Source organism: Dendrobium catenatum, unplaced genomic scaffold, assembly GCF_001605985.2.
Source record: "Dendrobium catenatum unplaced genomic scaffold, ASM160598v2 fragScaff_scaffold_390, whole genome shotgun sequence".
Lineage (NCBI taxonomy): Eukaryota > Viridiplantae > Streptophyta > Magnoliopsida > Asparagales > Orchidaceae > Dendrobium > Dendrobium catenatum.
This window is the reverse complement of record NW_021318852.1, coordinates 1349631-1363389: the sequence shown is the minus strand read 5'-3', so window position 1 is coordinate 1363389 and position 13759 is coordinate 1349631. Positions and strand designations below refer to the sequence as shown.

The 13759-nt window shown below is 38.1% G+C and overlaps 1 protein-coding gene across 1 annotated transcript; it reads left to right on the top strand.

Moving 5' to 3' along the window:
- Positions 1 to 8240: 8240 nt before the first annotated feature.
- Positions 8241 to 12926, top strand: LOC110092561 (RNA polymerase sigma factor sigE, chloroplastic/mitochondrial). The gene is made up of 5 exons (XM_020817159.2): positions 8241 to 9083; positions 9712 to 9858; positions 10725 to 10961; positions 11991 to 12251; positions 12498 to 12926. The coding sequence occupies exons 1-5, from the start codon at positions 8421 to 8423 to the stop codon at positions 12690 to 12692; spliced, it is 1503 nt and encodes a 500-aa protein (XP_020672818.1). The 5' UTR covers positions 8241 to 8420; the 3' UTR covers positions 12693 to 12926.
- Positions 12927 to 13759: the final 833 nt, after the last annotated feature.

Sequence of the window (13759 nt, the reverse complement as noted above, 5' to 3'; positions counted from 1 at the left end):
ACGGCTAGGCGGAGAAGCCCTCACAAGAACTTCCTTTTTGCCACCCTCGTGGCAAGGCAAGAGAACCTACCTCCTTTTGCTTCCTCCTGAAGGCTGGCAGAGAACCAAACCAATAGCTAACTCTTACCTCTACGACCCCTTCCACGGACGAGAAACTTTAGACTAAGAAGAGAAGAAGAGGATCCTTGAAGCAACCCTTGTTGAATCCCTCATAAGCTCCCCCTCAAAGATTCTTTCTCTCCCTCTCTCTTTCTCTCCTCAAGGTCTTCTAAGGTCAAGCAGCAGACAAAAGGATTCTCAAAAAACGTAGAACAAGAGCTCTTAAATAGAAGAGATTCAAAGGAGCTCATTAATTACAAGTTGCCGAATTTATCGGTCCCAGGCTGATAAGGAACATCGCCTGCCGATCAGTACTAAAACTCAGAAGATCGGCCAAGAGCAATCGCCTGGATTGCAAAGCTGGATTAGATTGAATTCTGGCTTGCATCGTCCAGGCCGATTCACGATGTCCTGGAGATCAGTTCAAATCATGGGAAATCATGGCCTGACAATCAGCCCTGGAAACGAGCTGGCCGATTATTCTTATCGTCCTGACAAAGCCCTGGGATACGAGCTGCGGCCGTATATTTATCATTTCCTGAAGTAACTTAAGGTTTTTTTACTGCATCGTCCTGGCCGATCCCTGCGGATTGTCCAGGACGATATGATCGTATCAATCATCCTTAATTACTCCCTTAATTTCCTGATCAATTAAGGAATAATTTGTGAATATCGTCCAGGCCGATCAATGATCGTCCTGGACGACAATTTCAAAAATATAGTATACCTTATTGTATATGGCGGCAAGTTCTTTCTATTTTCAGCTTATGTCCTGGCGATACACGTATCGTCAGGCCGATATGTTAATGTCGGCTGCTTAATTAAGAATCCTGATTAGAGTCTCTATTTTGAACTCGATCGTCCAGGACGATCCAAGGGATCGGCCTGGACGATGTGAAAAAATAGAGATTCTAAATCTCTCAAGTGTTGTGTGTAGGTACTTACATCAGTCTCTTTGACCATTACAAGTAACTCAAGAAGGAAAAACAAAAGTACAGACTGACTCAACCCTAAACCTACGCAATCCTGAACTGGCTTCGTCTTGATTGTCCGATCTTCGATTCCTGAAAAGTTAGAAGCAACAAGCAGTCCAAGAGATATAGTGTTTGTCAATCATCAAAACATAAGCCATGAAAAATAGATTTGCAACAGACTTGGTATTATATATCCTGAGTATGAGGGAGGAGTTAAAACCAAATTGAAGAGCAGGGATGGATGACAAACCAAGACCTCCAACATCCTTTGGCTTGTAGACATTGTGCCAAGCTACTAAATGCAACTTTTTATTAGCCGTTGAGTCTCCAAAAAATAAAAATTTAGAGGCAAGCTTCCTGAAATATTTCATAACCATTTTAAGCAATATAGAATCTCTTATCCAATAAGCTATAGAATTTAGCATAGTAAATTTTAAGAACTGAAGGCGCCCCGCAAAGGATAAGAGATTGGCATTCCAACACGACAGTTTCCTAATAATGGTATCCAAAAGCGGCAAGAAATCTACAACCTTAAGCCTTTTGAAAGAGACCGGAATCCCAAGATAGGTGATTAGAACCTTAGGGCTTGAAATAGAAAGAGGGCTACAAAGATCATCAGCATGACTAAAATTCTTGAGGAGTAATAAAGAGCTTTTTTCATAATTGATATGTAGATCGGTTGCAAATATAAAGATATTCAAGTCATTCATTAATGCATTGCAATTAGGGATAGAAGCCAGTCCAAAAATAAACAGATCATCAACATAAAGTAATGGATAATAGAAAAGTTACCAAAAAGAAGCCCCCACAAAGTTACCATCATCGATAAGAGAGGAAAAAGTGTCCATCACTATGTAAAAAAGATACGAGCTTAAAGGGAAGCCTTGACACAAACCAGCGGATGAGGGAAAAATCCCTTCGAGAGCACCATTAGGCACAATCAAGAAGTTTACATTAGTAATGCATTCCATAGTCCAATGTATGAATTGCTTAAGCAAGCCTTTTTGGAGCATTCTATCCAGGAGAAATTCCCTAGAAACCATATTAAAGGCTTTTCGAATGTCAAATTTGGCACAGAAAAGTTTATTATCCTCTTTAACAACAGAAAAAAGAAACTCTTTAGCCAAGATAATATTGTCAGTAGAAATTCTTGACTTCATATAACCAGCGTGGTTGTCTTTCACAATGAAAGGCATGATTGGTTTAAGTCTAGTGGCAAAGATTTTATAAATCACATTCCAAAGAGCTATAGGCTTGAAATCAACAAAAGATGAAACATGTTTGGTTTTGGGAATGAGGGCCAGGGCAGTTGCTTTGATAGCAGGAGATAGGTGACCTTTATGAAAAAATGATTTAACTGCCTTACAGACACAAGGACCTATGATATGCCAATTCTTTTTGTATAAATGATAATTAAAGCTATCGAGTCCAGGGGTGGAGGAATCAACTCCAGCTAAAACAAGATTTTTGATCTCTTCATCTACAATAAAAATCGTCAGGGAATCCGATAGAGAAGGGAAAAGAATATTACCAGTGGGGAGGAGATCTATATTAATATATTCCAGAGGAAGCGGGTTATAAAGAGAACTGAAATGCTGAATGATATCATTTATTGCCTCAGTTCTCATAGGATGAAAAGAGGCACCCAAATTAAGGATGACATTACTATAAGCCATCCTACGTCGTATCTTAGCATATAAAAATTTTAGGTTATCTTCACCCTAAGTAAGCCACGAGGATTTAGCCCTTTGAATGATCCACGAAACATGAAGAGCTGTAAATTCTGCAATCTGTTTGGAGATATGCTTTAAAAAGGCATTCAGGGAATCATTAGAGGGATACACCGAAATTTGATCCAAGCAAACACATTGCTTAGCATGAATATTGTCCAAAAAGACTTTGATGGAATTGGAATTAGACCAAAGTTGCATCTTTAAATTTCTTTTAAGATTTCTGAGCTTTGAGCATAGGTCAGCCATAGGATTCCCACAATTAGGAGAAAAAAAAAACATCTAAAAGAATACTCCAAATGTTATCTATAGAGGTCCAATAGTTTTTAAAGAGAAACTTGTGGTGAAAGGGAGTTAGGTCAGTAGCTTGGAGAATTAAAGGGCAGTGATCAGAGCATGATGGGGCCTACACTGAGTAATAGGAATGGGGATAGATGGCATTCCAATTAGCATTCACAAGAACTATTTCCAATTTAACATGGATAGGATTGTTAATTCTTTGATTAAACCAGGTGTAAACGCTACCAACAGAATGATGTTATTTAAGCTTGACATCAAAAATCATAGAGTTAACTCCCATAGCCTTCTTTGAATCAAGTCATTACCACCTAACTTATCAATCTACAACAATTAAAGACCCCCATGAGAATCCATGGGGTATTTTGATCAGGCACAATGGATCTGATAGAGTCCTAGAGACGGGATCAATCAAGGGCATCATTAACTGCATAAATGACTGAGAGTGTAAAAGGAGGGCTATTTCTATACACAACCAAACCCGAGATCATCTGCTTAGAGATATAAGATGGTGTGAATTTAATTTTGGAAGAGTTCCACTTTATCCAAATGCGCCCAGAAGAAGAGAGCTCGAAATTATGATAGGAATCCTCAAATGGGAAGACCTTGTGATTATCAGAGAAGAAGGGGTGTTGGAGTGAGGAATGGTGAATCCTATTCTCCAATATGCATATCATGTTAACTTTAAATGATGCAATCAAACGCTTGTAGCAGAGGACCTTGTCTAGACTATTAAACCTCTAATATTCTAGCAAGTAATGTCAGGCACGGACATGATTATTTATGAGAGGAAGGGGATTTTTTGTCTTGCTTCCCCTTAGTAGTTTTGGTGGATTGAGATCGGTTGGAAATGATAGAAACTTTCGAGTCAACAACATTAGCCGGGATTTCCTTTACAGAAATAAGCTAGCAACCGAGGAAACCAATTCATCATGTAGTAATTGTAAGGCCTCGAATTTATTGGTAGAGTGAAATTTGGTGGAGGGTAGTAAGGTTGGCAAAGGAGTGCTGGTGGATGAGGAGGCCTCATCAGTAGGGGAGTTTAAATTTGTTAAGTTTGGAGCAGGCAGGTCATCAATGAGAGGCATTGGGGATGTAGTAACCAAGGCAGTAGGGGCAGTAGGTAGAGGGGGGAAAGAGGAAGTTCTGGGTTGATGGGCTGGGGGGCAATAGTAGGGAGTGATTGCTTCAATGAAGAGCTTGATGCAGCAGCAGGAGGAGGATTGGAGACAGGTAGCCTTATATAGGGTGGTTTTATGGGAGAGGCAACATGACTAGATGGCCAGGGAGGGGGTTTTCTGCTTCTACTCCGGTCATGAAAAGAGTTACCACGCGACATGTTCGCTCTGTCGAAACTGGGATATTAGGAAATTCAGGTTTTTTTGGACAAGAAGAGGAAGAATGAACTAATGATTTGAAAAAATCATTAATAGTAGGTTTCCACTCATATTGGATTTTCAGACTAAATACCTCATCCTCAATAGAGATAGGAATTTCCTCCGGAAAGCTAGCATCCGCCGTGACATGGATGCAGACACGGGAAAAGGTGAGGTGGGTCCTCTGAGCAGTGAGAGCATCTACAGCAAGCGGGATTCCTGTCTTGCTAGCAATACGCGAAATCCCTTCGGAATTCCAACACACCAACGATAAATTATGGATATTTACCCAAACAGAAAAAGAAGAAAAATTTTTGCGCATGGGGCGAAATTTAGGTGACCATTTCTGGAGAAGGAATAGCTTACTCAGGAAGAACCATACACCCTTGGACCAGGCCATCTCATAGTCCTCCGTGGTGGAGAAATGGAGAAGGAAGAAACCTTCAGAGAGGGATAAGAGCTGGAACGATCCTTTCAGAGTCCAGGCTTTCCGAATTGCACCCAAAAGGGCCTCGTAGTATGGCCGTCGACCAATAAAATAACCTACCAAGCATATATTCCAGTGCTCTGAGCCCTTCACTAATCTTTCTCCTGCAAAAGGAATAAAGGCTGGTTCTAGAGGGAGGAAAGACACCGGGAGATCTTTGGAGACTAGGTCAGCTTAAACCACTATGTTTTTCTAGTTTCTGGCAGGAGGAGTGGAGGATCCTCCTGTGGAGGAAGGGTGAGGGGGGAAGTCCATGTAGGAAAGAGGCTCCATGGAGTAGGAAAAGTAGAGGCGAGAGAAGACAGGGACCTGGTGGGAAGAGAAAAACCCTAGCATAGAGCAGCTCGCTCAGGAAACGTGTGCATTTTCTGTCTGCTAAATATTTTCTAATATTTTACTTGCATATATAACATTTGGTCAAAAAAATAATATTGAGTTTTAGGGAAAAAAATGGATCCTAATAAAAATTTATTTATTTAGAATTTAAAATTATTATATTATTTAAAATAAATCTGTCAACTTTATAAATTATTATTATAAATTTTAGCTTGCCAACATAAATAAAAGCTAATCAAACTAGCACAAGAGAGAGATTATTTGGTTCGGTGAACGTACGTTCCTCTACGTTCGGCCACCAACCTTTTAGCGCCACGTAGCACGAAGAAAAGTCGCCGACCCGACCCGCTATTTTTTGGGTTCTAGCGCGTGCGTTTTTTTAATTCCTTGACGAGCCGATCAACATTCCATCACCTTTTGGATATATTTTAAATATCTAGCAAATACCGAGTTGTACCTAGTTTTTTCTAGCAATACCGAGTAAATACCTAGCAATACCGAGCAAATCCCTAGCAATACCGAGCAAATACCGAGTTTTTTCTAGCAATACCGAGCAAATACCTAGCAATACCGAGCAAATCCTTAGCAATACCGAGCAAATCCTGAGCAAATTCTGAGTTATACCGAGTTGTACCGAGTTTTTTCTAACAATACCGAGCAAATACCTAGCAATACCGAGCAAATCCGTAGCAATACCGAGCAAATCCGGAGCAAATACCGAGTTGTATCGACTTGTACCGAGTTGTAGAAAAACTCGGTACAACTCGGTATTTGTATATTTTTGGTGTTCACAGAGCGGTATTTCTCATTTTTGCAAAGCAATACGGAGCAAATACCGAGCAATACCGAGAAAATCGCGAACATAGCATTCCCGGGTTCCGCTCCGGGTCAAGTCGTCAAGCCGCGCGGTAAAGAGTAAAAGCACGTGGCGACATGTTATTGACGGCCGAACGTACCTCTACGTCAGATCAGAGGACATAATAATTGTTCATTTGGCAAAGGCTACTCCATAGATTCCAAAATTCACATTGCACTTCGCTGTTCGAACCACGCTCACGCAGAAAATCATATGGTTCGGAAACTAGCAACGTGGGGACCTCCTTTACCCCTTAACCCCCTTCATGTCCCACCACGTCGGATCCCGGAAATGTCATGCGATTATTTCTAGCCTTCCACGTGTTGTGAACTCATTTATTATTCCTTGAGACCAGATAATTCTTCCAACTCATTTGCTCCCAATCAGACCACGTATGCCCTCATCTCACCGTTCATTCCACCCATTAACCAACATGGACCGTCAGATGCCACGCAGCGCCGCCTCTATCAATATATACTGTGATTATTTTTTAAAAACATTTCGACATAATTAACTTAACTATTCATATAATTTTCAATAATAAAAAAATGATAATTTACGTAGTTTTAATTAAAATTATCTTTATTCATAAATGTAACGCCTATTTTTTTCCATATATTTGTTAAGTATTTTATCAGAATATATCTACTAAACTCTCTCAGTTATTAATACTTATTATGAGTGCAAACAATAAAGTGAAATAAATTATTATATCAAAGTAAACATAAAAATTATAATGTACATCGAGCTGTGTCTTATTAGTTGAAGATAAAAATAACTTTTATATCGATTGTGCTCAAATTGTCTTAAACATCCAGAAAATATATAAATAGGAAGAAATGTGATATTGATACTTCATCTTTTTTATATGAATATATATTTTTACTTTAATTATATGCGATTATACGCTTCATTTGAAATAAGTAAATGCACAATACTATATATATCAACCTACACCAAAGTCCCAGTTAAACGACTAGGTCGAGGTATAGCATTAAATTGGGTGAGAATTACTACTTGTGTCAAAATGGGTCAACGGGTCGGATTCAGGTCCAATCATGACTGACTCATGTACAAATTGGTCAACTTGAACCTAACCCGATTTTGCAAACGGGTTAGGCTTCCTAATCTGGACCCGACCTGCATGTGCTGGTTGTCGTCTTGACCCGACTCGACACGCGAACTCGGATACAAACAAGCGGGTTACGGTTCCATGCTTTGAGCTACATGCGCTACACTACAAGCTTTGAGCTAGACACAACATGATGCCCTCAGCAGCCTAGCGCAGGCTAAGGGCTTGAGGCAGTGCAGGCGCAGCCTGCTATTGCGAGGTCAACTCGACCAATTGTGTGGACGTGCGGGACGTGGCACGACGAAAATGGTGGCATACGACTTTGGCCGACTTGCGCCTAGCAATCTAGGACCTCGGTCTCGCAAGACATTGCACAGCGACAGCTGCGACTCGATTAAATGGCAGATGCGATCACCAGGTCACATGACACGCAAGTGTGGCCAACGGACACGACAAGATGACATGCGAGGTCACACAACACGCACTAGACACAATAGCCATTTTCCCAGGTCAATTCGAGTTGAATTCGGATTTTTGGGTCAATCAGAATCCGATCCAATTTTATGATGAATGGGTTGACCCGGACCCAACACTTCTCGAATAGAATCCCGATCGAGTTTTTGGTGGGGTCGGATTTTGACACCCATAAGAATTACTCAGCTGTATAGCCATATTTGCCTGGCGGCAAAAAAAGAGCCAAACAAGACAATGGAAATCGGACACAACTCTCCTTGGCCTATTGGTTGAGAGCTAAGGCTTCCAACTAAGAGGTCTAAGGTTCGAGTCTCTGTGTATGCGTTGTGTGTGTGAGTTTGCCTTAAATGACCTAAATGTCCCAAAAAAAAAAAAGACAATGGAAATCGATAAAGAATACAAATTAATGAATTTATATTTTTGCCCTGCTGCTCTTTCGCACAAGGAAGATAAGATGCATGGTTTTAGTGTTTTACAGTAAGTTTAAGCCCTGCATACTTATCACTTATCGCTGCTATTATTTAAGTGTCAAGATGCTCAGACAAGAAAATTCTAGAAGGTGAACCATTAACCAGAGTGTCTCCGCCATTTCAACCCTTCCTAGAAAAAACAGAAGCCTCACCCTGTTCTTTCCTTGTTGCTGTTCTCCTTCTCTGCTCTAAGTGGAAGTTTGCTGGATTCTCTGCGTGCGTTGACGTTTGTGCTTGGCATCACTTGCAATGGGCGTAGTCACCGTTTCCAGCACGCCGTCGAGGACATCGCCCCTCGGCATCGGCTCCGGTTACTCCGCCGGCTGGTCGCATCCGCTCCGGCGGCGTCCGGTCTCCATCGTCGCCTTCAAATCATCGGATCCGAACTTGGTAAAGCCCTTAACCAAATCTAGAAAGCAACCGAAGCGAACCCAGTCTGTTTCCCTCGAATCCGCCTCTGCTTCCCCTTCATTGAGCACGGTGGATGTGGACTACAGTGAGGTTGCCGAGGCGCTAGAGAACATCTATAAGCTGAGCCCGGCAGAGGTTTCTGACATGGAGTTCGATTTCAATCTTGGTCGTGGGGGGCACACGAGGAAAAGGGTCAAGCAGAGCGTGGAGGGAGAAGAAGGGATCGTGATAAACGGGAAGAGGAGGATGAGAAGATTGAGTTTGGATGCGAGGATTGCCTTGCGGCGTACAAGGAAGGAGGAAGGAGATGTATTTGCCAGAGATGGTGTGAGGAAGAGGGCCACGGAGGGGGAGATGGAGGAAGTAGAATTGGATAAGTTGTTGAGGGAGTATTCTGTATCGATTGACTTGGTTAGTTTGGATTGGAGGAAGATGAAGATTCCGCCAGTTCTCTCTTTTGCTGAGCATAAGTGGCTTTTCAAGCTGATGCAGCCTACGAAGGTAAAAGATCCAGATGTTATTCGTTTATTTTTTTATTACTTCTAAGGGTTAGTTTCTGGGATTTTGGAATTCTTAAATATTTATCATTTAAATTCTCCGTTCTGGTTGGTCTCTGGTAAAAAAATTAATTTTTTTTTTTTTTTGGTTTAACATTTTAGAGCAAAGAGACAAGTATTTCTTGCTGATTATGTATTTCAGTTTGCACTGTTTTACTTCTTTTTTTTTTTTTTTGCTAATCGTTATAACTATTTATACCCCAGTGGTTTGCTTAGGTATAATTCATTGTTATCCCTTATGGCAAAATGAGTTGATTTTGATTAGGAATGGCTTCCTAGTGAATTTCAAGTATTCTCTTTTCTGAAGTAAAATACTTAGATGCCATGATACTTCCAGACTTCTAAGTAGAGTGGTATTATGTTTGAGGTCCATAGATGATATCCAAAGGAGAATTCAAGAGATTCAAATGGCACTTCCGAAAAGAAAAATTTTACTTTTTGATGTAACTCAAAGCAACTATCATTCTCTTTTTGCTTTCTGATCGAAGCTTCTGCTGATCCGTGTATTTTCTTTATAGCTTTTCATGTGAATCCTTCCTAATCAATTTCATTTGCTATTTCTTCCTGGATAGGGGATACTAAAGGTGAAAGAGAATCTACATGGGGACTTGAGTAGAGAACCGACAAATGGAGAGTTAGCAGAAGCAGTTAACATGAATGTTAAAAAATTGAAAAGAGAGTTAGAAGTTGGTCATGCTGCAAGAAACAAAATTATCAAGGTTTCTACATTTTGCTCGATCAGCTGAAGTTATGTTGCATATTATTTTGTGCTTATTTTCTGATATTGATCAACCCCACCTACTCACAAAATTTTCTTCGCATATTTATGTTTTGCTCGAATAGTTCTGTTTGTTTTGTTTAATACCAATGCTACATCACTTTGAATGTTGCTTGATTCGTGTTAAATAGACACTTAATATGATACAAGATGCACAAATTTATTTTTTTAATTTGTTTGTCAGTTGTTATGAAGGCAACATAATTGCTAATGATAGAAATGATCTACAGAAAATTGCATAGTTCGTGGATATACGAAAATTTTAAAGCTTAATTGGTAGATTTTAAGATTGATAAACTCTTTTTTTTTTAACCTTATGTACAATTACAAAAAGGTTTTACTTCTCAACCAAAAACAACTCTTTGACAAAGAATGTTTGAGGGCTATGTTCGATTTCCCTGGGGTGTGTAAACTACATTTCTCTGATTCTTCCATTACAAAAATGCCACTTCCAAAGTTTTTTAACTTAGGGGTTAGTGAAAGATAAATTTAAGCCTTTTAGATAAGTTACCTTGACCTTACTTTAGTTTGAGACAGGCTGATGTTAAATCACTAAGATTTCTTCTATTATAGTTATTCTAATATCCCAAGAAAAAGATCCTCTTGTATACCATTTGTTACGTGTCTATGACTTGATTCCTTTGGGTTTGCATATAAATTATCTGACATCTACTTGTTCTCTTCAAAAAAAAAAAATTTTGTTCTTTATGTTTATGTGTTTTTCTTGTCTTAAATAGAGTCTAATGTATCACTGAAGAATTCAATGCAGTTTCATCTGAATAGTTATTTCATATTACAAAACTGCAGCACAATCTTCGGCTGGTCTTGTTTGTGATTAACAAGCATTATCAAGACATTGCAAATGCTCAAAAGTTCAACGACCTTTGTCAAGCAGGAGTGAAGGGACTTATTATGGCGGTTGATCGCTTTGAACCAAAGCGTGGTCTGCGGTTGTCTACTTATGCTCTCTTTTGGATTCGACATTCTATAGTTAGATCTATGACACTCTCAAGTTTCACCCGTGTTTCCTTCGGTATTGAGGCGGTATGAAGTTCAAATATTCTAACTGTACTTTTCTAATTGTTTTTGGCATCTTTATATTCTTTCATCTGAAAAATGCCCAAAAGTCATCTGTTATACTTGAGTTTTCATATAGTAAAAATCATCCCAATAATGTTCAATGAGAGCATGAACCATGTCCATTATGCTATAATGGGTTGTATAGAAATCTAATAAGGCTCAAATATTTGGTGATCATATATGTTATATGTATGTTTCCAAGCTCGTGGTTAAAGCGTCAAATTTTTGCCAAACTAGGTCATTTGTTATCTTCATTTAACTTTTGAAAATTTTGCAATTTTCCCAAACGATTTTTTATTTTTTTTTTGGTTTGTAGCTTTCCATTTGATTTTCAGGAATTAGCCATGCAAACATGATATTTATGGTGCTTTCGTTTGTTTTCATCTAACTATTTTATTCACATCAAACAATGTTCCAGTTAAAGTTTTCATTATGCTGCTAGAACTTAAGTTGTTACACAATATTCTATGCACTACAATGATATTTTATAACTTAACAAAATGTATCGGAAATCCAATATTTGATAAGTCTCAATGTCTCATACATAAACTCATAATACAGCTTTCTTTCTTCGAATTAAACTCTATTCTGACAACATAATGTTATTGCTATTATCGTGATTGTAGTTGTATGGCTGCACTAGAGGTAATCAACCTTACTATAAAACTATAAGAAGATCAATAGGGCCTTTTGACCTTTTCTATCCAAATAACTATCAGCTATGCTTGCATCGGCGAAAGGTAATGATAAATGCTTATCATGCCTTTGTTCTTTCCGGCTTTCTACAAATTTCATTCTTTCTCTCTGTCGTTTCCTAGTTAGAGACAACTTTGTTAGCTACGCATTTTTTAGTGATTAGTAATGCTTTCTTAATATTTTCATCGTATTTTATTTCAGTTATCTGCATGCATACTTGTGAATACGTGTTTGGTGGAGCTTCGAATAATTTATCAGACAAAACTGAAGAGTTGAAACAAACTTCACTGTTTGCAGGTCAGACAAGAAATCCAGAAGGTCAAACTAGAACTGGCCGTCCAACTCCAGAGGTCACCAACTGATGAAGAGATAATTGAAAGGATGAGAATATCACCCGAGAGATACTACGTGGTGTTAAAGACCTCAAAATCAGTACGTTCTCTCAATGGAAGGCATACAGTTACACAAGAAGAATTTATTGACGGGATAGCAGACATAGATGGTGTGGGTGGCGACAAGCGTAGACAGCCTGCTCTCCGTCTAGCTATTGATGATGTGGTAATCGCTTATTAGATATTTCTTCTGGAATCATCTTTTTTATCAGTATTACTTTCTAAATTGATAATTTTAGAAGCTCCTTTTATGGTGCAATTTAGGAAGGAAGTTCACAGTCCATTCTTATTTGCAAAATAAATAATCCGTAAATTGATCCGCTAATCCAAGTTACCCTTTTCGATAAAATTTCTCAAGCAGTAGTTAGCATCTATAATGATTATCTATTTTGTTCTCTGTTTCTCTTTTCAGCTCGATTCACTTAAGCCAAAGGAAAGCTTGGTCATTAGACAAAGATACGGATTAGACGGCAAAGGAAGACGAACCTTGGGAGAGATAGCAGGAAACCTCAATGTATCGAGGGAGATGGTTCGAAAACATGAGCTGAAAGCGTTGATGAAGCTCAAACATCCAGCTCGACTTGATTACCTTCGCAGATATATTTGAAGTAAAACACATTTTATTCGTTTTTTTGCATCTCCAATTGCAGTAAATGCTTGTCTCCAGTCCCTCATTTTAGATGGGTAATAGCTTGTGTATTATATAGTACAATAACACATCATGAGTATAGAATTTATTTCATCGTTCTTGTGAACGCTAGCTTGTGGAACCTCACATGTAATATATACTATCTTATAGATATGATATTGTAAAGGTTACCAAAGTAATTCGTGTGCTGCATGAGTTGTTGTTTCTATTTTTCCTTTGTTGCAACTGATACAAAATCGAGTTGGACTGCTAACGAATATAATTTTTTTTCTTTTTTATAATTATCTCAAATTAAGTTTAGTGATTTCAAAAATCATCCTTAATATGCGGACCAAAAAAATTTCATATGATAATGAATTGATGTCAGTGTCTTCTAATTGAACAAAATAAAAGTAATAAGATAGGAAAATATTATGTCAAGATATTTTGATCTAAATATATTTGAATGATTTATAGAATATAATTTGTATTGAGATTAGACATATTTTTTAGGATAATGTATATAATATTAATTTGAGTATAAATGGGATGAATTTGAAACATATTTTGATATTTTGATGTGTATTATATTAGGATGTATTGATATGATTTATTTTCCTTGGATGAGTTAAACATTAAATATTATTGCGAAATTAAGTTATGTTTTGATTTTTATTGACCTCTGAATAAACGTCTGTTTTAGGTGACTAACTGTAATAATTTCATGTGATCAAAATATCAAAATATAGTTCAACGGGGTAACAAAAAAAATATATATATATTGAACTGTAGTAAAAATAGTGCAATACTTCAAGTAAGAGAGCATATAAAAACAAAAAAAATCAAAATTTGGACTCAAAATAAAAATATCACCCATTAATAATTAAATGTAATTATCGATGTAGTTTTACACAGTTGACTGTCATAGAGGCTGTTCATGATGATTCAAAAGAGAGTCATATTCTAGTAATCCCACCAACATATATCATTGTGTAAGGTATTTGATTTCCTGAAATATCTTTCACTTCTAGGCAGCTCATGCCGGC

Excerpts from the sequence above, each read along its gene's own strand:
- LOC110092561 (XM_020817159.2), top strand. The coding sequence starts at position 8,421 with ATGGGCGTAGTCACCGTTTCCAGCACGCCGTCGAGGACATCGCCCCTC. Across the intron at positions 9,859-10,724 it reads CAAGAAACAAAATTATCAAG|CACAATCTTCGGCTGGTCTT; the intron begins GTTTCTACATTT and ends ACAAAACTGCAG. Across the intron at positions 10,962-11,990 it reads TTTCCTTCGGTATTGAGGCG|GTCAGACAAGAAATCCAGAA; the intron begins GTATGAAGTTCA and ends CACTGTTTGCAG.